The 24,908-nt window shown below is 57.1% G+C and overlaps 2 protein-coding genes across 2 annotated transcripts in view; one reads left to right on the top strand and one right to left on the bottom strand.

The window, feature by feature from the left end:
• Positions 1-13,294, top strand: part of LOC119098951 (NADPH oxidase 5-like) — a 28,266-nt gene extending 14,972 nt beyond the window's left edge. Inside the window, 11 exon segments of the mRNA XM_037222005.1 lie at positions 450-655; positions 1,548-1,748; positions 2,809-2,929; positions 3,418-3,598; positions 6,492-6,646; positions 7,153-7,291; positions 7,839-7,932; positions 10,355-10,570; positions 11,405-11,614; positions 12,033-12,236; positions 12,636-13,294. Of these exon segments, the coding sequence (XP_037077900.1) occupies positions 450-655; positions 1,548-1,748; positions 2,809-2,929; positions 3,418-3,598; positions 6,492-6,646; positions 7,153-7,291; positions 7,839-7,932; positions 10,355-10,570; positions 11,405-11,614; positions 12,033-12,236; positions 12,636-12,833 (1,925 nt within the window). The 3' untranslated portion in view covers positions 12,834-13,294.
• Positions 13,295-14,763: 1,469 nt separating this feature from the next.
• LOC119098950 (STE20-like serine/threonine-protein kinase) lies at positions 14,764-24,638 on the bottom strand. Its single transcript, XM_037222004.1, has 15 exons — positions 24,616-24,638; positions 23,966-24,095; positions 22,859-22,931; positions 22,365-22,492; positions 21,443-21,604; positions 20,363-20,635; positions 20,045-20,055; positions 19,588-19,768; positions 19,164-19,301; positions 18,714-18,839; positions 18,186-18,299; positions 17,743-17,993; positions 16,841-16,953; positions 16,515-16,618; positions 14,764-16,167 (listed from the first exon to the last, which is right to left on the bottom strand). The coding sequence occupies exons 1-15, from the start codon at positions 24,636-24,638 to the stop codon at positions 16,018-16,020; spliced, it is 1,977 nt and encodes a 658-aa protein (XP_037077899.1). The 3' UTR covers positions 14,764-16,017.
• Between the last annotated feature and the right edge of the window lie 270 nt (positions 24,639-24,908).

Below are 24,908 nucleotides of genomic sequence, written 5' to 3'. Positions count from 1 at the left end.
CATTGTTGCGGGCTGCTCGCGTGTTGTAAAACAACGCCTGTCGATACGACGCGTAACATGTGGAGTTATTGTCACTAGATGCTTTTTCTGAGCTCCTGTTCCTTACCACGACTTTTAAAGTTTCATTGCCGAGTTACCGTGGTCTTTCTCTGGGGTCTTATAACTGCATATTGACTGTACGCTGTACTGTCTAATTCTTGCTCAGTGTGATATAATGCATTCACCGCGCGACTTGATGTCATTAATATGCCCTTAGACTTGGCATGATGTATGCGATCCTCTCTTCAGACATGCGATGGGTTACAGCAGTGCCATGACACATAATGTTATGTTGACGCGTACCCCCCCGCACGTTTCGGACATGCGGTGAGGAGTGATGTGAATACCACGTCACATCACGTCACATTGACGTGCGTGCCGTGCAACTGAGGCCCGGCCGCCTGCCGCAGCCCTCAACGTGGTGCCGCCCGACGGGCCGCTGAGCGCCCTCAACTCCGGCAACTTCACGTACGCCGAGTGGCTGCTGACCATGCGGCCGCGCCGGTTCGGCCTGGTGCCGGGCCTGGCCAACCCTAGCGGCGTGGCGCTCATGCTGATCCTGGCCGTCATGGTCATCTGTTCGCAGCCGTTCGTCCGCAAGCGGGGCAACTTTGAGGTGAGGTGTGCGGCGGCCGCCTGCGGACGGCTGGCTCGCGCCGCCGTAACCTACAGTGAGCTGCACCCTGCCGAGCTGGAGCACTTGCACGCTCAACCTCAACATCCAGAGCAGCCTCGGCTGGTACCTTAATTTGCGTGCTGTCTAGTTATCACACGCTACTATGCTGGCGTATAATGTGCCTTATCCTCTTCAGCTGTTAAGCATACGTGATCTAGTCGAAAGGTATTGCGTGCGGTGCATTGGTACCAGGTAATAATTGCGGGATCCCTTTGTGCCGCCATCCATTGGTACCAAGTAGTGACTGCGGGATCCCTTTGTCCTGTCATCCATTGGTACCAAGTAGTGACTGCGGGATCCCTTTGTGCTGTCATCCATTGATACCAAGTAGTGACTACGGGATCCCTTCGTTCTGCCATCCATTGGTGCCAAGTAATGACTGCGGGATCCCTTCGTCCTGCCATCCATCATTAATGAATAAGGAGGCGCTTCCCTAGCCTTTGCTTGGCTGCCATCGCAGAGTATCCATCCCGGTGCTGGCCTGCTCTACACACCTCAGCTTACATAGTCACTGGTCAGGCCAACTTCAATAAATGCTGCACGTGTGCGGGCAGCACCCGATTAAAATAAAAGCAAATGGAGCGTCATGTAGCTGGAGCGGGAGGTGTGCACCACTTGAGGATATATTCACTATCGCCTATCTGAAGCGTAAATGTGCTTTGACGTCTTTTCCAGCATTGACCACATATTATGGTCATAATTTTCCGTGCTTGACACCATTTATCCTGTTTTTGTCGTGTTGTATAGATAGCAAAAATCTCACAAAAATCTCTCAACCCTGGAGATTGGTAGGGTATCGTGGTGGGCTGACCCGGCACGGACTGTCCAACAGGTGTTCTACTGGACCCACCTGCTCTACGTACCATTCTTCGCCCTACTGATCCTACACGCTCCGAACTTCTGGAAGTGGGTGATCCTGCCGGGCGTCATATACGTGGTGGAGCGTGCTGTCCGTTTCGTGCGCACCCGGATGGGTCACGGCAGAGCGTTCATCAGCTCCGGCATCCTGCTGCCCTCCAAGGTCACACACCTGGTGCGTGTGGCGGCGGGTCGTGCCGTGCTCACCTCAGATCTGCGCTGATGGACCGGATCGGATCAAATCAAATCGCATCAGATCAGATCATATTGAATCGGATCTGATCTCATCTGATCTGGTTTTAACTATTCTGATGTAATCTGATCGGATCAGATTCAATCGGATCAGATCAGACCATACTGAATCTGATCTGATCTAATCTGGTGTTTACGGATCTGATCTGATCTGATCTGATCTGATCTGATCTGATCGGACTCGGATCCGTGTTTGAATTCGGATTTAGATCGGGATTAGGATAGAGTCGGATCGGATCGGAGGAACGGATCGGGTAGGATCGGATCGGATCGGAGAGGATGGGATCGGGTAGGATCGGATCGGATCGGGCAGGATTGGATCGGATTGGATCGGGTAGGATCGGATCGGATCGGATCGGGGAGGATCAGATCGGATATAGTCAGATCGGATCGGATCTGGGATGTCTGTGAGGTGGTGGCCAACGGGCGCCTTCTGTATGCCCGTAATAAGCAACGTTGGATAGCGAGGAGTCGTACCTTATCTTGAATCTAAATTTCAGTATACGGGGAGGTGGAGCCCAAAAGTTCCATGAAATCCTGCGCCCTTGCTTGCTGCCGACTTCCTCCATGCGTTCACACGGTGAATAGTGATTGACACTGTCAACTAGGGGCGTTATCTGTTATCTACGGCTCAGCCTGCAGCTGGGCCGGACGATGATGCCTCCGCCACCCTAAACTCGATCCGATTACCTGCGCTGTCCGTCGGGATTTCCGGATAGGTAACACTTTTGCATCAATTATTATTTTGAATTGTGATAAATATAATAACAGTGTTGCCACTTAATTTGTGAGCTTTGATGAATGTTACATGGAGAGTGATGGCTAGAAAATAAGTAAAAATAACATTGGATCACCCAGCACCGGCGAGCGCATGTTTGAGCAGATCTGCCGTCTTTTCTAAATGCATTATCCAGCCGCGCACGCCCTTGCTGTCGGTCGGAGGCGAACTTCGCACGAAGGCTCTGATTTGAATTCCTCTGCAGGTGATCAAGCGACCAGCCAACCTGGACTACCACCCTGGCGACTACATCTTCGTCAACATCCCCGTCATCGCCAAGTACGAGTGGCATCCGTTCACCATCAGTAGCGCGCCGGAGCAGCACGGTACGCTGGCCCTATGGGGGGACGGGATTGAACAACAGTGCGGCACGCCGGCCCTGTGGCGGGGGACCGACTTGAACTAGAACGCGATACGCCGGCCCTATGATGGGGGATGGGGCCGAACGAAAGCACGGTACGCTGGCCCTACGGCGGGAAACGGCGCCGAAATAAACGGCACTGACATAGGCCCGCCTGAGCGACGTGTGTTCAGGGACCACCAGGCGCTCATTCGGCGGTAATTATCATTTTAATCACTTGTCTTGTCTTAGTACCAGATACACGGCATGTGTAACAATATATCTATTTTATATAAGCGTCGCCGAATCCATAACCAAACCAGTGGATAAGGCGCCCCGCTTCAGATCAAGAGCTCCGAAAAGGATTATTTTTCTCCGCAAAAATTGTCTCTGGACCGAGCCTGTACCATCGAGATTGGCGCATCATCGCGTTGATATCCCCTGCGTGGATTAATAACCACGCAACATCGGCAGACACGCTGTGGTTGCATATTCGGGCTGCCGGCGGCTGGACAAACCGTCTGTACGACTACTTTGAGGAGGAGCAGCTGAAGATCGAGTGCCTCGAGGAGATAATGGACGGTGACGACTGTAACTCCGACAAGGGCCAACAGGTGCCCAAACAGGAGGAGTCCAGCCTCCAGAAAATACAGAAGTAAGTTATGCTGTTCTCTCTGCCAGCCGAGCATTGTGACGCGAGAAGTAAGCATGCGTGCATAGCATCGGTGGATATGGAGAGCATCGGTGGATATGGATTAGCATCGGTGGATATGGAGAGCATCGGCGGATATGGATTAGCATCGGTGGATATGGAGAGCATCGGTGGATATGGAGAGCATCGGTGGATATGGATTAGCATCGGTGGATATGGATTAGCATCGGTGGATATGGATTAGCATCGGTGGATGGGGAGAGCCTGTGGTTCACCTTTTCTCAGTCGTTCCTTATGTTGTCTCTGAACGTTAGAGCTGCATCATTGTCTTAAAGGTCAACTAGATAAGAATATTAACATAGCGGCAAACAGCTTTATATGTATAGATAGTATTCGGCTGTTTGCAACATATTTTCTGCAAGACTTCAAATATAGTGAGGTTAAAATGTTGAAAATGCTTTTAAGTTATTCGTGCAGAAATGGTTGCCCTATATTTTGGTGATATTTTTACGTTTTTTATTGTGAAATTTGCGGCAATCGTAAATCTAAAAAATGTCCTGCCTAGTGCCAGATCTGTACGAAATATCACGAATGCAAAAGTATCTTTCAGGTCATAAATGATCTGAAGAAAGTGTATGCTGAGTAGAAGACGCTTATAGCGTTCAGGGGCGGACTCAGAGATGCCATGGGGGCCATAGTGGGCCGAAAAGACGCAGATTTTTACACTCAAAACGCAGCAAAATTGGACCTTCTTCAGGCTTTTACGCGACCAAGAACAGTCACTAGCAAAAGTGGAGGACCCACGGGCAGACAAAAGCTTTTCTTCACTGATTGACAAGGCGGTGATTGGGATGTTTCAAGGCTCATTTCGCCGTGCAGGGGACCTACGCCGTTTCCGGGGGCACTATCTGTTCACTTGCAAGGTCAATTCCATCCTTAAGGAGCCTTCAACGTTGCCCTGGATTTCTTTGCACTTGTTCGGAGGGTCCTGCACTGTCGCTGGGGCCATTCCTGGTAGGGTGCCGGAGCACTCTTGTCAATCAGGGGCCTTCCACAAATCTTTCCATTCGCCCGAAAGGTTCTATACACTACTGGCGGGGGGGGGGGGGGGGGCATATTTTAACCCGCTGGGGTATTCTCGACTGCTCAAGAGCCCTTCACGCTGATCTCGGTTAACCGACACACGTATGATATACTCATGGGCCCTCTACATTGGTCAGGGGCGCTTCCATTGGTTTGTGACTTGCTGAGCGCCCTACGCCCTCGACGAAAGCCTATCTGTTAACCTGCTCGGGCGCACTCGATCATTCCGGGACCCTGCATAGTGTGTCTTGGGTACTTCTGCTCTGAAAAGATTATCCTACGCACTTTTGGACCCATCTACTAAGCTACTCTGGACAGTTGCGGATCCAGAAGGGTGAGGGCCACATAATCATTACGCTAGTGCCCCAAGCGCAGCCAAAGGCTACGAAGCACTCCATAACCGGGCGAACGGACGTAGTTTTCTAACACAAAACACAACAAAACTGAACGTCTTTGGGCCTCCAGACGTCCAAGAATAATCGCAAGCGAAAGTGAGAACATGCGGGCAGACCAAGTTTATTCTTCACTGGTTGTAAGGGTGGTGATTGAGACAAGTTCTGAGGCTCTTGACGCTGCGCTGAGGCTTTACGCTGTTGCCGGTGCCCTATATGTCTAATTGCCGGGTCAATGCAATCGCTAAGGGCCTTTCTACGTGGCCCTTGATGTCTTTGAATTCTCTCGTGGGGCCCTAAGCTGCTGCTGAGGTATTATCTGCTAACATGCCTAGGCACTCTTGACCGATCAGAGGCCTTCCAGGAATCCCTCCCACTCGTTCGAAAGGCTCTGTACGCTTTTGCCGGGGTGAACTTAGTTACTCAGGAGCCCTTCACATTGACCTCGGGTTTCCTTTACGTTCATCTAGGTCTCTTTTCTTTTGATTTTATTTGCGGAGGACCCCCTTCTCTTATCGGCGCCCCCCCCCCCCCTGTTAACCTGCCCGCATATCTTTGATCGCATCATGTACACTGGTCTTGAGTAATTGCCCTTTGTTCAGAGGGCCCTGTGCCCCGGCCGTGGTCCTATATGTCAGTGGGCCGGGGCATTGACGATCGTTCAGGAGTCACCACGATGGTCTTGGTCTCTTCTCGCTTGCTCTAAAGACCCTATAGTTGTTGACAGGGTCCTCTTTGTTTGCCTGTCGTGACACCATCGAACGAGCAGGTTCCGTCCCTATTGGCCTCGGTGCCTTACCCTTAGAACAGCAGTCGGATAGGCGCCGATGGTTTTTACGCGCAAATATGAAACAATATTTTGCGTGTCGACGACGTTGTATGCGTCATTTCCGTTGGCCACTGAATTTAAGACACTTATTACACTTGTTTATCACGTTCTTAATGCATTTCGAATGCCAAGATACTTTGCCTCTTTCATAACAAACAAATCAAAAGTTCCGCATTAGTCATCAGCCATCAGCTGAACACAGCAACTAACCGGCTAACCGTAAATACGACAGGAATCAAGGCTGTGCTTGATTTTGATGATGTTTGGCACCACACTTAATTGTTTTGTCCCGATTTTTTTCCGAATTGCTTAGCCTCAAAATGACAGGATCCGCCATGACTTGGTGAAAATGGACAAGCTCCACGTTTGTGCGGACGTAACACGCCTGGTTCTCTAGGACTATGCACAGCAAGATAGGTTCCCGTATAAAACAGCATGCTAAGAATCTTTGAGACTTAATGTCCGGAACGCGACGATTTTTTCGAGCAGCCCCCATTTCTAGGGGAAGGACCACAATGTTGCGTGCCCCCCTCCCCCCTCTTGACGCAATACTGGATCCGCCTCTAGCAACGGCTGTTGGTTGACATTTCAGGTCGATGAAGAAGCTTGCTAAGCCCGTCGACAAAGACCGGCGTATCAGCTTCAGCACAAAGCCGCCCGAGATCCTTAGCGGCGGGACCGAGAACGGGGCGTACACAGGAAACCAGGACGTATCGATGGAACCGATCGACGAGGAGGACCAACAGAGTAAGCTGGAACATGTCAAACATGCCAGAGCTCCTACACCTTATTTGCGCTACCCAACTCGACCCTTGGCTGCATTTGCCATTGCATTGCCATTACCGAAACACCAGGAACTGGTTCTCGGGATAGACGTCGTCCATATCCCTGTTATTATTAAAGTATTTACGGCACTCGTGCTGACAAATGCATGTCAGCTGCGATCAGCATGCGTATTTGCCGCACGTAACCCGTTTCTTCCGTCATGGTTATCACGCCAGCATAGTTGATGCGGTATAGCAGTAGTGCTCAAGGTATCAGAACTGAATGCAGAACCGAATTCGTTCGGCGGCACTTTTGCAACAGGGCCTGAGTGTGCTCAAAAATGTCGGTTTACCGTTGACTAAGCTCAAAGCCCGTCTGTGCCAAACTGCTGGCAGCGTCTGGCGCTGTCTTGGTGGCGTTTGGCGCTGCCAGCGCCGCCTCAGCCTTGTTGACCGCCCACCCCGCTGGTGCCGTGCTGCCTCCCTCAGACGGTGACGGTGATCGCGTCGCGGCCTGCGGCGGCCCCGAAAATGGACACCCGTTCACCAACAGGAGGGTGCCCCTGCTGAAGACTATCTCCCTGCCAGACATGGACTACCGCGTGAAGAAGCGACAAAAACTGCTCCTGTGCGTTGGCGAATATCGAGAGTCGAAGGAATTGTGATGCCGGGAATCGAGGCATTGCGAAAATCGAGACGTTGCTGCTCCTGTCCAAAATTTGTAGGGTGCATTTTTCCGTCATTGGCCGAACCCATGGAGACGCGGGAATTCTATGTAACATTTGTAAGCGGGCATGAACCCACCGTATCTGGAGGTCGAGGTTGTGGTTTGACCACGATGGGAACAACAAAAACGTACTGTCCTTTGAAAAGGATGAGGTATGTAGATTGTAACCTGTACCACCCACGAGAGTACCTCACAGCGACGGATACATGTACGTGTGACCGGCTTGTATGCACTGAACTTGTCAAACAACAAGGGGCATTCGTCAAAGCGAACTAACAACAGTAAATAGGTCAGTTGTTACCAATCACTGACCATTCAGCGAGTATCCAGAACAGTGTAACGCCCCTGGCCCAGTGCGCCGGCTCACGGCGGTCCTGTGGCCGACCGGGGCTTCAGCGACGGTGCATGACCTCTCGTGTGCTGCGTGCTAACTCGAGCCGTCTTGCAGTCTGCGCGGTCAGATTCGCTCCAGCTCGGAGCGAACGTTTGACGACAAGACCATGCAGAACGCCCACAATCAGCTGGCTAATCTGCCGTATCTCGTGAGTATTCACTGGGCCTATACCTTCACCAGGCCTTCTTTGCAAAGATTGCGTTCTCAAGAATCGCGCCAAGATTCGAGTACTTGTAAACGGTCAGGATAAGTGGTCAGAGGCGACAACTTGGCTTGCATTGAAACTGGACCCTATCAGCGCAGGCGCGCCTTCGAGCGTCTTGTTTTGGCTAGTGTTGACCTGTACTTGATTAGTGCTGGGACGACCCCGACCCTCCCGCCTCAGTGCGGAGCAGCTCTAAGGAACATTTTCTCCGCTGGTTTTACATCCCATGTGACGTCATAGCTCACCAGGCTACACCCGACAAGCAAGGCACACTTATTTTGGCTGCACCCCGCATGGCACAGCTGAATAGGTACTTGGGTACATACATACATCCTTACTGCAATGCACTGGCAGTGCATTTGCAGTGCAGGATCTGACCACCCACGACGTGGGCCATTTAAAATAATTATTTACTCAAACACACAATCAGGCCTAGCTTTGTTTGCGGTGTAACGTGATAGTAAAATGGTTATACCATTCTGAAGATGTCATGTAATATGGATACTCCGCCTGCTCTGAAAGCACAAACTGGACAGAATGCCTCTGCCGGTTGGGGTACCACGGCTTCCGCCATCTAAACCTCAGCTTCTTGGATGCGAAGCCGAAGCAGAGGGATACAAATATACATATATATATATATATATATATATATATATATATATATATATATATATATGTGTGTGCATCAAAGCAGGCTTGGTACATCATTGTTCTGCGTTACTGCACGTGCTGCCTCACTTAACAGCATGCATTTGGATTTCGTTACAGAGACCCCCGGCTAAGGTACGTACTGGGTTAGTACGCCCTTCTTCAAGAAGCCGTGCAATGTGGTTTTGTCTTCAAAAGCTTATTTGCTTTCGTTGCCTGCTGGCAATGTGCTTATTCTGCGTACGTTGTCATCGGAATTTTCTCATTCAATGCAGAGCTGAGGACATTTGGACACTACAATGGTTGTAAATATAGCTTGCGAACCTGTGCATTTTAGGCGGGTAAATTGACCTGTTCCAAATTTCCTTGCACTTATTACCTTTGTTTTAAAAGAAACAAAACGTTTTGAAAGAAAGCTCAACTGCCATGACATGACGTGGAACTGGTATGGGCGAGCCATCTTCATGACCTGGTATGGTCTGTGCTCATTCGGAACAACAAATAAGTACTTAATCGGACTGTCACACAAATATTTCTCACTCTTAGCCGCTGGCTTGGAACGATGCGGATTGCACGAAAACGGTATGTTATTTCGACAAATCAATTAGTTCAAATTTTAGTTTACGGTATGTGAAGCATCGATAACATTCGGAAACCAACTGCCGAATCCAGAAGCCGGAATGGAGGTGCCAGCTGTCCATCATACGTGTGTAGTATGACCAAACAAGGCGCAGAATTTCACGGGGTGAAAGTAACTTTTGTATGTTTTTTTTTACCCTTAGACTGTCATGCTCACAACATGTATAACACGCAGCCTTATCAACCGTGCGAGCCTCAGCTGGTTTTGTTGTACGTGTTTGGGTGTTTCTTACCGCGCTCTCAATTGTCATGCCGTTCATGTCACTCATCATGTTGTCGTCTTATGTGTGGCTTTACCTCTACGCTTGGCCGTCGTGTTACATGTTTATGGTCACTGTTGCTCGCGTCCTGAAACTGCTTTCGTAGTTATAAAAAAATTACACTGCTATATTTATACTCTTACCTATTCAGGCAGCACTCTTACCAATAAATATCACTCATCAAGTCCATCAGTTCCCTGATGCCCGGTATTTTTTATACCGTTTAACAATTTGATTTATTGGCACATTTGTAAGGTAAGTGCTTCTTACACTGGTTGTTAGTTCTTTACGCGCCAATTTCAGTGGCCTCAAGACACGCTCTGCGCTCTCCCAGCCGCAATGTCGCCCAAAATCCCCGCAGTCACACAGAGTCCTCACCGTCACACAGAGTCCCCACCGTTACACAGAGTCCCCACCGTCACACAGAGTCCCCACCGTCACACAGAGTCCTCACCGTCACACAGAGTCTCCACCGCCACACAGAGTCTCCACCGTCACACAGAGTCCCCACCGTCACACAGAGTCCCCACCGTCACACAGAGTTCCCACCGTCACACAGCGTCTCCACCGCCACACAGAGTCCCCACCGTCACACAGAGTCCCCACCGTCACACAGAGTCTCCACCGCCACACATAGTCCCCACCGTCACACAGAATCCCCACTGTCACACAGAGTCCCCGCCGCTACACAGAGTCCCCACCGTCACACAGAATCCCCACTGTCACACAGAGTCCCCGCCGCTACACAGAGTCCCCACCGTCACACAGAGTCCCTACTGTGCCGGGTGCTGCAGTGATTCGCTGGCTTCCTGCCGCAGAGTCCGCAAAATAAGTCGGTGGCGCACAGCTTCCGCTACATGCGCCGCAAGCCCACCATCATCGCGTTCAAGACGCCTTCCCTGGATAGCCTGGGAGCGGCGGCGCGGCCCGAGCGGCCCCGCTCCGACCCCGGCCAGGCGGAGGAGGGGCACGCGCCGACAACGGCGCCGCCTAGCGGGACAGAGCTGCGCTACCCGGTCGGCAAGCCGCTGGAGGTGAGGACAGTGTCCGGTGAGCCACTGGAGGTGAGGGACACTGTCCAGTGAACCGCTGGGGGTGAGGGACTCTGCCCGGTGAGCCGCTGGAGGTGAGGGACACTGTCTGGCTGCTGAGCCGCTGGAGGTGAGGGACACTGTCCGGTGAGCCGCTGGAGGTGAGGGACACTGGCTGATGAGCGACTGGAGGTGAGGGACACTGGCTGATGAGCCGCTGGAGGTACCGGGCAGTGTCTGGTGAGCCGCTGGAGGTGAGGGACACTGTACGGTGGGGCGCTGGAGGTGAGAAACACTGTCTGGCTGGTAAGCCACTGGAGGCGAGGGACACTGTCCAGTGAGCCGCTGGGGGTGAGGGACTCTGTCTGGTGAGCCGCTGGAGGTGAGGGACACTGTCCGGTGAGCCGCTGGAGGCGAGGTACACTGGCTGATGAGCCGCTGGAAGGATTCCAGTCCGGTGAACCATGTGGGTAATTTCCACAGAACAAATATGCCGTTCTGCGCGTTCTACTCCCCCACTTCCTCCGTCCCGGTAATGTTTTCCCCGTCGGTGGTGTACATTGGGCGAAAGAGGTTGAGTCGTTCATTCCCCCCCCCCCCCCCCCCCACCACCACATGACAAGCCGTCCTGCATTCGTGTGGTGACGACCGGCCTGGGACGATACAATGACCCCGCCGTTCATTCGAATAGCGCTGACCAGCACTGCGCGAGGCGGACAAATCTTATCGCATAGAACTGACCAGTGCCATGGAACTGACCACTGACCAGTGCCACGGAACTGACCACTGATCAGTGCCATGGCGTGAGGGTGACCACCCCTCCCGCCCGACCCGCAGATCTACTTCGACGGTCCTTACGGGGCGCCGTCCAGCCACATCTTCCGAGCGCAGCACGCTGTGCTGATCGGCACGGGCATCGGCGTCACGCCGTTCGCCTCGATCCTCCAGTCCATCATGCACCGTTACTGGAAGAACTGTCACCGCTGCCCGCGCTGCCAGCACAAGTGGACGGACGAGCTGCCAGCCTCCGTCATGAACCTGAAGAAGGTACGCTGGGCCGGCGCGCGGCGGCGCCGTATGATACCGCGGGCGTCAGGACCCGCCACAGCGTGACTGGTGGGGCGGCGATCCGGCCCGAGCAGACAGCGCCGTGGCCGGTGCGGATCAGGGAGGGGTGATCGCTGTGGGGAGGGGTGAGGGCGCTGCACAGCTGCGCTGAGGGGTGCCGGTCGTTGACTGGGATGAGCATCATGCGCTACTCTGGTGAGGACCACAGTTCTCCAGCTCTGGCGCTCATTTCTGCTTCTCACTTTGCTACAGCATGTCTTACTCATGCCGGGAGTTGTCTCAAAATTTGCGCATGTCCAGGAATTGAAATGACTTGCCTCCGGGCGGTGCTCGCCTGAGGGAGGGCAGGGCCATTTCCAGCCGCCGGCGCCGTCCCATGACCGGCTGTCGGCTTCAGGTGGACTTCTTCTGGATCAACCGGGACCAGCGCTCGTTCGAGTGGTTCGTGAACCTGCTGTCGCAGCTGGAGATCGAGCAGGCCGAGCTGGGCGGCGTCATGGACCGCTTCCTCGACATGCACATGTATATCACATCGGCGCTGCAGAAGACGGACATGAAGGCCGTGGGTCTCCAGCTGGCGCTGGACCTGCTGCACGAGAAGGTTCGTCTTAACTGTCCATCCGAATGTACGCTTCGTTGGGAGATTACCACACTTTATGTCATTCGCGCTTACGTACGAACTTCGTGCTCAAGCCTTTAAAAAATACAGACGGACTTTGCTCATCACAGAGCTTCCGGTTCTGCAGTAAGCATTCGTAGCCATGTTAAACGAAGCCCGTTCCGTGCAGTGCAGCTCATCGAAATGTACCTGACTAGTCGAAGCGAAACCGCACCTGCTTCCGGAATCGAGAGCGCTCCCCACTCGTGCTCTGTCCCGTACTCTCTTTTCGCCAGTCACTCGCGTGGTCCTGTGTGTAAATGTTTTCCTGCGCCGCTCTGAGACGAGCGCGCCGGTGCGTCCCGGCTCTGCGGCTCCCTGTGACGTCAAACCCGCCGGCAGGAAAAGCGGGACATGATAACCGGCCTGAAGACGCGCACTATCGCCGGCCGACCCAACTGGAACAAGGTGTTCCGCCAGATCCAGGAGCAGCGCAAGGGCAAGGTGACGGTCTTCTTCTGCGGCCCGCCGCAGCTGTCCCGGATCGTGCGGCACAAGTGCGACGAGTTCGGCTTCGAGTTCCGCAAGGAGAACTTCTGAGGGCGAGCGTGCCGCCGCGCGAGGGCCGGGATGGCCGCCTCTGGGAGGGCGCCTGGGAAGGGCGGCCATCCTGCGGCAACAGGTCAGAGGGGTGCCTGGAGACGCTGGAGTCGCATGCTCGCCTGGCCGGAGGTGAGGTTGAGCACCGCGACGCTACCCATGGATGGCCGCTTTTGCGTGGGGTTGTGTAACGCAGCGCTCAACGGGGATGTACTCCTGTGACGTTGACGGTGTGCAAGAAGGAAGCTGCGATGGGAAACGGGGAATGAATGTGTGATTGGCTAAACTGGCAGGTTGTTTGGAACGAATGCACGCGAGTATTTATGCACTTCTTGTGTCATATCTGAAACAGAGCAGGCAGCAAACGTTTAAACCTTAAGGTAACCATGTACTCTAGCCGCGTAATATTTAAACCATTGACTGCGATTTTTCGTGAATTTGAATATACTTGACATTGGATGGCCGAGCCTTTACGGACTGTCGTTGATCGTGTGATAGTCTATCGGAAACACAAATCTTACCATAGTGCTTCACATTGTGGATTTTTGTAGCGGCCCTCATTTCCAAACCTTATATTGACGCACTGAGCACGACACGCCTACTTCGCTGTTCAGAATGTGGTGACAGCCTGCTGCCCTTTGTAATATTTCATTCACGTGCCCGCTCTCCTGCACATTTTTGTTATGCGAATGCGGTGGTGTAACCACGCGCGCGATCGAATGACCACACGCAAAACAATGCTGGTAGACCCTAACTTAGCAGCATGAAGGAATACTGACATCAGATTAAGAACTGCAATGTTGTGGCTTCATGCAACTAGCAATTTAGTGACAAGGTCTGGTCAGTTCTAGATTACGCATCGCGAGCCGTACACCACTTCCCTAAGCCGGGGAGGCACCGACATGCTTGTGGTTGAATGGAATCGAATGCAATTTCGGAGTCGCTTTGTTTTGGTCAGCATCGAATATGATTCGACGCCATCGGTTGTTCCGCTGCATCGGAGTTTGAATTAATTCATATTGTTTGCGACGGAACGAGAACAATTGGCTATCACTCGCTTCCACCTGCAATGGAGCACAATTCCAATACTTAACAGTGATGAATCATATTCGGATTTGGCTCCACATAATTCGATTCAGATTTGGAGTAGATTCCTCCCAAGTGGAATGGAGCACAAGTCTGGTCACTGATGGTCTGTTTACCCGCACACTACCAGCTGAGGGAGGGAGGGGAGGACGAGTTATTAGGGGACGTGTCTTCGTAACCGGGTTCCTGTTTTCGCGCCCAATCAGTCAGCTGCGCCGACTGTAACAATCTGCACCTCTAGCGCTTAGCACGGAACATCAATTTCGCCGACCGAGGCGTCCCCAGTGCCGATAACTCAATACACTAGTTTAACCAAACAACTGTACGTGGGCCCAATCACATATCTCGCAAATCGAATGAGTTGAAAACTGTAGGATCTTGACGGTCTGAGCACGTGCAGACGACGCCTCGACTCTTTTTGCTATCATATCTAAGCGAAGGAATGTCATGTCAGGCAGTGGGGCCAAATCGTAAGACAGGTTTTCATCCCAACACCTTTCATGTGTCTCATGCGCCGGAGACTGAACCACAAAGGTAGGTCGCAGCTCCCCAAGAAGGGAAGGCATTCTACCCGTCCAATATTGGCTGAGAATAACCTATTCAAGTCGTGATAAATTGATTTCTGGGTCACTGACCATTTACATTGACGCATGGTTGTATGTCGACCAGATAGCACTGCACCACTACATAGCGTAGAAGACGGCTAAAGCGTCGCTAGTCTCATTGGCGACCGCATTAATGACCTACGACTTTCAACGAGCTCACCTGCTGACACAGGGCATCCTAGATATCCTATGTGTTGCATGTCGTCGCAGGAAAAACGGAATAGCGGACGACTCGTGGCGTATTTCACATTCACTGGCTGCCGAAAGCATAGCCGGCGTCACCGCCTGTTCTTCAGTCGATGGTCTGATCACGCTTTCAGCAAGCGCAGCGCCCAGCCCGCACTCCACGCTGGGCGACGCTGAGACAGTACCAACTACCGGCGCATTACGGTACGATACGGCGCGGTACGGCACGGCACGGTACCGCACGGTACAGCGCATCTTCGCAGTGAGCTGAAATTGCTTTTGAACTGGGGTGGAAGTGAAAAATCCCATCGCAAAAAGACCGGCCGGGAGTGAAAATTTCAATTTACAAAATATGGAACTTAGTACATCTAGATCTAGTACATCTAGTACATTAGAACCATCACATCTTCGGCACGTACAAGCGCCCGTCTGTATTATGAAACGACCTCGCCGCCCACAAACCGCTCGACAGGAAGACACGCGGTGAACCGTCGCCGTTAGCGGGCCGCGAAGCGGACGTGACGGGCGATGGGTGAGCGCGAACGGCCGCGATCAGGCAGTCACGATCTTGACACCCTCTCGCCGGTACGGACGGCGGCAGAAGCCGCGCGCAACAAACTATACAGTCGGCTGCTCTATAAACTACGGGGACGTCATCACAGGAAGCATGGCAGCGGTAGCGCGGTAATCACAAACGTTAAAATTAGTCGCATCAATGAAGCGTCATCAATGCATCATCATGATGAAAATTAGCCTTGGCGGCGGACATTTACTTATATACGTATATATGTAATAATATATCAGTGCGACAAGCACTAGACACGCCATATAACGCCATTCTTGATTGCCTACAACAGCACCGTAAGCGGAGGAGGACGCCACCAATGAATCACGAGCAGCTGACACAGCCACCGTTCGTCGCCGAAGCTCACACCAACACCATCACCAGCCGCCGAGCGCCCGGTCCACGGCTCTGACCCGCACGCGCAGACTAGACTCGCTTCGTCGCTTCGTTTGGCACACCGTCCGCCGGTGACGTCCGACTAGACGCACCGCCCACACCCGGGTGGTCCAGGCCGCGGCCCCGCCGGGCACGACGGCCTCTACCGCCAACACGTCACTCGCAGACGCTGACGGCTGTCGTTCCTCCCTGCTCCACACAGGGTTGTGTCCCAAATGGGGGAGGGGGGGGGGGGGGTCCCTCTACTGGGGAATATCTCCCCAACTTGAGCACTGTTCCTGGAGCGTCCCTGCGCCCGGGGGCTGCCACGGTCGAGCCCAGGTCAGCTCTAGGCGCGCGGTCGGCGTCATTGGGAGTGGCCGCTGACCGTGCTGGCCCGGCCCAGGCTGCTGCGGCCGTTACTGAGCGTCACCTTGCTGACGAAGCCGTCCCTGGCGGCGGCCGGCGACGACTCCGGCTGATACTCCTGCTCGGCAGCCAGCTCCTCCTCCAGCTTCTGCCAGAGCAAGCGGGACATGGGCGAAGTGGCGAGATGGAAAACGGAGGTTTACCAAGACATTTTAAAAATTGTAACGTTTGCAAACATTTAGACTCATCTTCATACACTGGGCTTCACAGGGTTTCGATTCATACGCGGGGTCATTTTCACATGAAGTACACAACACGAAACTGACACCGAAACTCTGCATATCAACCGCATAACATTAGCTTCCGTACAAAGGCTGAATATGGTTTCAACAAAATAGGGTATCATGTTTCGTGTGATAGCAGGGTGCGAAAAATCCATCTTGCATAAGCAGCAAGCACGACCCAAGAGTGGCCGGTATGTGGCGGCGCTCTCACCAGGCGGCGCGGCTCCAGGGTCTGGCGCCACTCCTGCACCTCGGCCAAGTACTGCTCCTCGACAGAGCGCAGCTTGGCATCCTCGTGATCCAGCATCGTCCGACCTGCGACCGGCGCTCCGTCAGCGAGACCAGCACAGCCCGTCCGACCCATACCAGCTCCCCCAAACAGATCGGACCGACCCCGCGCGGGGCGGACCGCCCTCCGGCGGTACGGGGTGCCAGCGAGAGGTCCAGGGCGCAAATTGTCGGTTGTTCGCCAACGTGGCCTGTGGCGAACGCAAACGAGGTGATGCCGACTCTCCAGAGCTTCAGCGAGGCGCTCACACTTTTCGTTGTGCAGTTGCTCCAGCTCCTTCACGGCGGACTCGTTCAAAGCCTTCAGTTCCTCCATCTTCCGCTTGTGCTTCAGTTCAAGTCGGTGCTCCTCACCTTTGTACCTGCCAAAGCCAAAAGTGTAATCAAGAAGGCTCACGTTGCCACAACAACGCAACCGGCAAAACGGATCGTGGAAAACTTCGCTATCCCGCTGCCTGACAATGTAACAAGATGCATCAACTACATCAAGGTCAGTGAGTCAGTACTAAACTAACTCACAAAACTAAAAATTGAATAAAGTGAAACATTTCCTTTCGAAGATTTCGAACGCTCTCTGTTCCTAGCTGTGACTAACACCCCAGCGGAGTTCCAACAGCGTTCCACCGACCGCCAGCACACTGCCAGGGTAGCGAGCCGACCACCGGCCACACTGCGAGGGTGGCGAGCCGACCAACGGCCGCACTGCGAGGGTGGGGAGCCGACCATCGGCCGCACTGCGAGGGTAGCGAGCCAACCACCGGCCGCACTGCGAGGGTGGCCAGCCGATCACCGGCCGCACTGCGAGGGTGGCCAGCCGACCACCGGCCGCACTGCGAGGGTGGCCAGCCGACCACCGGCCGCACTGCGAGGGTGGCGAGCCGACCACCGGCCGCACTGCGAGGGTGGGGAGCCGACCACCGGCCGCACTGCGAGGGTGGGGAGCCGACCACCGGCCGCACTGCGAGGGTGGGGAGCCGACCACCGGCCGCACTGCAAGGGTGGGGAGCCGACCACCGGCCGCACTGCGAGGGTGAGGAGCCGACCACCGGCCACACTGCGAGGGTGGGGAGCCGACCACCGGCCGCACTACCAGGGTAGCGAGCCAACCACCGGCCACACTGCGAGGGTGGCCAGCCGACCACCGGCCGCACCGCTTGCCCTCCTGTTCGTGGAAGTTGCTCAGCTGTTCCTTCTTGTCGCCGTCGGCCGTGCTCAGGCGGCCTGGCAGCGGCTGGCCGATGCGCAGGCTCTCGCGGAACATGAGCTCGCGCGCCTTGCGCTCGGCGCGGATCCGCTTGGGCAGCGCGCGCCGCTCGCTCTGCTGTTGGCGCGCCAGCAGGTCGGACCGGCGCAGGCCCGCCCGTCGCAAATGGTCCACCTCCCTGGCGTGGCGCGCCAGCATCTGTCGAGGAGGCGGCGGTCAGACGGCAGCGTCGGCGCCGCGGACAGCGCCGCCGGCACGCACTCGCTGCCGCGTCATGTCACATGCTAGCTGCGGCGGGGAACAGAAACACCGCGCCCCAAGTGGGAATCGAACCCATGATCTGCCCACCACAAGCCAAACGTGCCATCCTGTGCTGGTTTGGGAACTTGCCTGCTGCCGCTGCAGGTAGAAGGCCTCCTTGATCTGCTGCTTCTTCAACTGGTGACGCTCCTGGATGTGGCGCTCCTCCAGCTTGTCCTTCGCCGACTCCTTGTCCCGTATCAGCTGAGTGAAGGTCAAAGGTCAGAGGCAGAGGTTTACTGCGTCAGTTGCCACCCGGTGGTCAACACGATCGTGAGCTGCCTCGGGCCTGGGCTAAACAAAAACAACATGATGAATCTGTTTGCGAAACGGCCCCAAAACCAACGTTCTTACTAGACATGACTAGATGTGGAGACCATAATCATGCCACCATCCAACAGCCAGTTCCAGTTTTTCAGTGTAGATGCGTGCAGTAGTTTTCCGGCCCAGCACTGTCCAGACGCCAACGCCGGCTTCACATAAGCCGCTGCAGAGCGCCTCAAAAGACCGCCGTCGAGCCTCCGTGGACGCACGTCCAGACGGGGCCCGGGTGGGAGCTGGGGTTGGGGTTGGGGGGGGGCGTCTCGTGAACTCCCGGGGGGAGGGGGAGGGGCGCACCTGGTGCCTCTTTTTTCGAAACTGGCTGATCATGTTGGCCAGCTTCTCTTGGTGCTGCTCGGAGAGCGCCTCCAGCGCCAGCTGGTGCCGCTCGTCCAGCCGCTCCACGAAGACACGCTCCCTCTCCTGCGGCCGGGGGACGCCGGTCAGCCGGCCGGCCGGCACTGACCACGCCACCTCGCTATCGACAAGCCATTACAAACAAGAAGGCGAGCGGCAGACGCCACCAGTTGGGCGTCCAATGCCGGCTTTGGCCCTGCTTTCCGGCCAGGCGGACGCAAAATGGCCTCGGCGCGCCTTTATGTCCAAAGCATCATCACCATCATCACCACGGTCCTCGTCATCATCATCGTCATCTGCGGTCGGCCACAGAACGCGACCCAAGCGGCCTGCACCCGCAGACCGGTCCGGGCTGTGCGCAGGCCGCTGCGGCCGGTGGCCGGGCGTCACCTTGTGATCGGATTCCATCTTGTTCTTGCCGGCGCGGAGCGACTCCTTCCTAACGTCACGCAGCATCATGCCGGCGTCCTGCTTCAGCCGTCGCGCCTCCTCACGCAGCGACTCGCGGAACGTCTTCAGCTCTCGCTCCTGCCGCGGCGCACACAGGCCCCGTCAGGGGGCTACCCCGCGGAGCGGGACGCACGGACGGCGCACGGAGCAAGTCACAGACGGCGGCGCATGACCAGGTCTTGCCGCAAACGGAAACCCTTAAATCAATGACCGATCACGCTCCACTCGATCAACACTGCTACAGCGCCAAAAATGAAGAAACCGCACACATTCTAGAGGTGCGAAGCTGTCTTTCAAACGCACGTCTGACCGGCGTTCGGGACGGGGTGCCGAGCGGCGCCTCTGGCGGCGCCGGCACCATCACCTGGTCGGCGCGGATCTTCTTGCTGGCGGCGCGCAGGTCCTGCTCCCGCCGCTGCTCGGCGCGCCCCTGCTCCGCACGCTGCTGACGCAGCGCCCGCCTCCAGCTCGCCGTCGTACTTGCGCACCAGCTCGGCCAGCTCTTGCTCGAAGCGCCGCTGCTGCTGCTCCTGCGCCTGCTGCGTCTGTCGGGGCGGATAGCCGCGCGCCGCGGTCAGTGGCCGCGCGGCTCCTGGTGCTCCCGCCGAGCCGGGTCGCAGGCGCAGCAGGCCACCGCCCGAACCGGTGCGCAGCTGCTCCCGACACTACTCAGAGGTGGGACCACTGAGCTGAGCCACTCAGCCGGAGATACGACGCGTCTCAAAACCGGGATTTTTAGAGAGCTGGCACCCAAGCAGTGCCATATCCCACTGATGCTGAGACCCGACAATTGTCACACGGTTCGCATCGCGCCGACAGGCAGCCCATCTCCCTGGCGTTGACAGGACAGGACAGGACGGGACAGGACAGGACAGGACAGGACAGGACAGGACAGGACAGGACAGGACAGGACAGGACAGGACAGGACAGGACAGGACAGGACAGGACAGGACGGACGGGACGGGATAGGACAGGACAGGACAGGACAGGACAGGACAGGACAGGACAGGACAGGACAGGGCAGGACAGGACAGGACACACGGCACGACACGACACGACACGACACGACACGACACGGCAGGACAGAACAGGGCAGGGCAGGGCAGCACAGGGCAGGGCAGGGCTGCCCGTCTGCTCACCTTAAAATAGAGCTCGCGGTGCTGCTTCTGCTCCTGCTTCTGGAGCAGCTTGAGGTCGCGCAGCTCCTGCTTGCGGAAGGCGTGCTCGTCGAAGCCGGCCGTCTCCCCGTCACCGTACAACACCTGTCTGGTGGTGGAGGTCATCATGACGCCGTCTATCTCGAAGCGTCGCGTCCGCTTGCGCGTCTTCTTGCGCGTGTCCGAGACCGCCGGCTCGAGCTGGCGGCCGCGGCTGGCCGAGGACGAGCGCGAGCCGCTGTCACTGGACGCATCCTGCCAGCAGCACGACACGCGCATTGTGAGGCAGACGGAGTGGAGCACACCAGAGCAGGGGAGTGACAAGGACAGCACAGCACCACTCGAGGGATAATACAAAGGACAGGGGGAGGCAACCGGTCATGCCAGCGCCATGCAGGACAATGCAGGCCTTGCCCCGTCCGAGGACCTTTCACCTGTTCTGTTCTCTACTCTCTGTTCTCCGCTCTCAGCCCCTGATGAAATCATCTGCTCTGACCTCTGTTCTCTTATTTCAGCCACTGATTAAATTTTCCGCTCCATCCTGTTCTCAGCCGTTTCATATCAGTGATCCTGCATCGCCCTTTGTCCTGCTGTGCTCTCCTGTCCTTTATCCTCTTGGTCGCCCTCCCGCCCTATCCTCCGTCCCAACCTGCGTTCCGTGCGGCCTCGTCGCGGCCTCGTCCAGACGAGCCCTCTCTCCTCTGGGCTCAACAGTGCCCTAACTGATCATCGCTTCTGGCATTACCCTGCCCTACCCTACATTGCGTCGTCATGGTGGCTGTACTGCGAAGGCAGCTGGTGGATAGGACCTGGTTCAGCCGACGCCTTGGTTACACCACGGAGCCGTACCTGGGGCCGCGGGGCCGTATCTGGGGCTGCCGGGACCGTACTTGGGGCTACCGGAGCAGTCCCTAGGACTGCCGGGGCATTACCTGGGGCTGCCGGGGCATTACCTGGGGCTGCGCCGCGGGCCGTTTGCGGCGCAGCTGCACTTCCTCGCCGCTCGCCCCGGCAGAAGGGGAGTGGCTGCCGGGGCATTACCTGGGGATGCCGGGGCATTACCTGGGGCTGCGGTGCGGGCCGTTTGCGGCGCAGCTGCACTTCCTCGCCGTTCGCCCCGGCAGAAGGGGAGTGGCTGCCGGGCGCGCTGCCCAGTGAGCCGCCCTCGGTGGGCGGGGCCAGACTGCTGACGTCACTGTCCCGGCTGCTGCCGCCCGAAGCCGGCTGCAGGCGGAGCCGATAGCTCAGTGACGCTCGTAGCTCCAGTGGCTCCCATAGTGCAGCATGCTTGCCGAGGCCAGTGCGAACATGCGACAATAGTTGAGCGCAATGCGACCACGGGGAAATATTATAAAGCACTCCTGAAATGGGCTTTGCTGTGGGCTACACCATATAAAGGTATGCGACTGGCCCCTGCTGCGCGTCGTCATCACTGGGATTTACAACGCACTCAGCTACTAAGGTTATGTAACGTCGCCTGCCTCTCGCCCTGGCAAGAAGGACAGGCACCACGGGGAATCGAACCCCGAACCCCGAACCTCTAGTTTCCCCGAAGCGCAGGCGAACCACTCTACTACGAGTACCCTGGCTCCCACTGTACAGTCCCCTTATTACGGCGAAAATGATGAGCATTTATCACGTTATCCAGCAGTTGACTGACGCGATCAACGCTGCCATCGCAGGGCTATATAGATCCATTCGACACTGATCAACGACTACGTTGAGCCATGGTCAGTGTGGTCAGTGCTGCTCAGTCCCGCAGTCAGGCATGGCAACAAGCAGCAGAAGCGCACCGTCCGAGCCCAGTCAACACTCATTCAGCACTAGCTGGGCTGTCTGAGCAGGGACGCGCGGACCAGTGACTCTGACTCTGACTCGACGAGCCTCCGAAATCTGATCCGGTGAGTTGACCGACTCTGACCCGGCGAGTCTCCCGACTTCGACTCGGCGAGCCTCTGAGCCCCGGCGGGCCTCGGCCACTTACCCGGGCCGGCAGCGGACTGTGTCCGGGGGAGAGGCTGGTCTCCTCCGCCAAGTGGTCCACGTCCGAGCTGCCCACAGTGGTGCCCTGCAGTGTGATGGACGTGAAAGGCGAGAGCGCCGTCGCAGAGCCTGCGGAGCACAGGCCAGCAAGCCATCAGGACCGGCTGTGGCTCGCACCGCGGCCGCGCAGGGCCGGGACACACGGACAAGCACGGCTGTCCCAGCGCCGGCGATTGGCCGGCCCCGGGCAGACGACCGCGCATGAAAGCAGCGGAGAGACAACGGAACAGAAGCACAGAGACGTTCCCAGCACAGCGGGAATGACCAGGCGCGGCGCCGCATCAGCGCGGCTACCGCGTGAGCCATTAGCCGGGCCGCCCGTAAGCGTCGATTTCCAGTAAGCACACAGCGTGGCTGGGGAGTCCGGCAGTCCGGTGGACCGGACTGGGGAGTCCGCCGGACTCGGCCCCCGCCGCAGCTGCCGGCCGCGCTCACCCGCGTCCGGCGACCGCTCTCGCTCCGGCTCCACCTGCACCACGGACACGTGCGTCGGCTCCGGCTGCGGCTTCTGCGCCGGCGGCTCCGGCGGCTCGTCGTGGCGCTCCTCCAGCGTCAGCTCGAAGCGCGGCCGCGGGTCGGCCGGCGGCGGACTGCCGCCCACGATGCTGCAGCCCGAGATCACCACCTCACTGTCGTCCAGCCGCTGGCCGGCCGGCCGGCCGGGCGGCGTGGCGGCAGGTGCTGCCGGCGGCGGCCCTGCGGCGCGACCGGTCAGTCGCGCGGAGCCCAGCACGGACACATGCGCGCCCGCGGCGAACACGACGGCCACAGCGACGGACCGGAAGCGCCTAGTCACGCAGAGGAGCACCAGCCAACAAGGAGGCCAAATGGCCAGCAAGGAGCGTTACCACGGACATGGAAGACGCTGAAATCAAGGATGTATAAACACAGCCAGTCTGGACGAAACCCAAGCGGCGCCCCACACAGTCACGAGGCAAGGATACAGAGCAGACGATGACGAGGTGAAGCTCATCCCCGGAGACAAACATCCGTACTTACAACTTCCCAAAAGTCTGTCCGACTGCCTTGCCCCTAAATCCAGAGATATGTATGTGAGTGCGTGGGGGGGGGGGATAATCGAACACCCCGACACTCATCGTCCCCGACCTAGGGAGCGAGTCGTCGCTTCTGGCCTCTCACCATGCACGGTGCCGCCGCCGCCGCCGACCGTCAGCTGGCGCGTGCCGGGCCGGTCCGGCGGCGGCGTCGTTGGCCCGTCGCCGCCGTTCAGCACGAGGCGAGTGGTGCCGCCGCCGCCGGCGGCGAAACGTCTGCACCAGCACCGGCTCGGCCGTCACCCAGCGGCCGCTGCTCGGACGTGACGCCAGCGAGACCGGCCCGTCACCGGTCGCCGCCGCCGCCGCCGCCGGCGGAGCAGCACGCTGACCGGATGGATTGTCGGGCGGCTGGAGAAGCTGGGGAGGACCTGGAGCAGGGACCTGGACCCCGGAGCTTCAGCAGGGGACTTAGCCTCTCGCCGCGGAGGAGTCTGAGTCGCCGGCGGCGGAGTCTGAACTGACGGGCGGGGGAGTCTGAACCGACGCTGGGGAACTCTGAGTCGAAGGTGGAGAAGTCTGAGCCGACGGCGGGGAAGTGGGAGCCGACGGCGGGGGAGTCTGAGTCGCCGCAGGGACGTTGACTCCGCGCTGGCGGCAGCAGACTCTGAGGAGCCCTGCAACAAAGGGACCCAAAGACGTCATGGCCCAGGACCTTCTCCGAGTCGCGGTCCTCATAGTAACTCCATAAACCACCACAGGGCTGATACCTTGTCGCCTGCAACTAACTAGAGAAAACATCACTGATCGAAACCAGCTCGCAAGAAACTGCGAGCCAGGTGGTGGGCACGGCTCACACAGAGCGAGGCTGGGCCACAGGAGAGAGCTGCGGAGAGGCGTCCGACAGCGGCTTACCTGCTGTCGGCCTCGGCAGCCGGCCCGCCGATCGCTGGCCTGGCCCTCCTCCTCCTCCTCCTCGGACGGACCCAGCAAGCAGCGAGTCGCTCACCCGAGACACGCGGCTGTCCTACCGGCGGCAGGGGAGCGCTCGGTCAACAGGCCGCCAATCACGGCGGCGGGCACACGCGGACACAGCCGGCGGCGGACACAGCAGGCGGCGGACCACAGCAGGCGGCGGACACAGCAGGCGGCGGACACAGCAGACGCGAGGCACATCCTAACGTGTGGAAACCTCACCACGGCGTAACAGACACCACCATTGGAGGGGCAGCATGTTTCGGTGACCCGCGACACCCGAACGGTCACGTTCGGTGCTGTGCGATTTCACTGGAAGGACGCACGCACAACTGAGCCCAAGTCAGGACATTGCGATTGACACGCGGACGCTCTCCGCGTGACCACGGGCTGGCTCGCTCGCCATGCGGTGTGCAAGCTTCGGCTTTGTGACGGGCCAACGGAGCTGGGTCAGGCCGGCGAATGCCGTGGAGCGGAGGCACACCTCTCGGCGGCATCCTCGGAAGCCCTCGTCG

Source organism: Pollicipes pollicipes, unplaced genomic scaffold, assembly GCF_011947565.3.
Source record: "Pollicipes pollicipes isolate AB1234 unplaced genomic scaffold, Ppol_2.1 Scaffold_4740;HRSCAF=5597_pilon_pilon_pilon, whole genome shotgun sequence".
NCBI lineage: Eukaryota > Metazoa > Arthropoda > Thecostraca > Pollicipedomorpha > Pollicipedidae > Pollicipes > Pollicipes pollicipes.
This window is presented reverse-complemented; position numbering and strand designations above follow the sequence as displayed.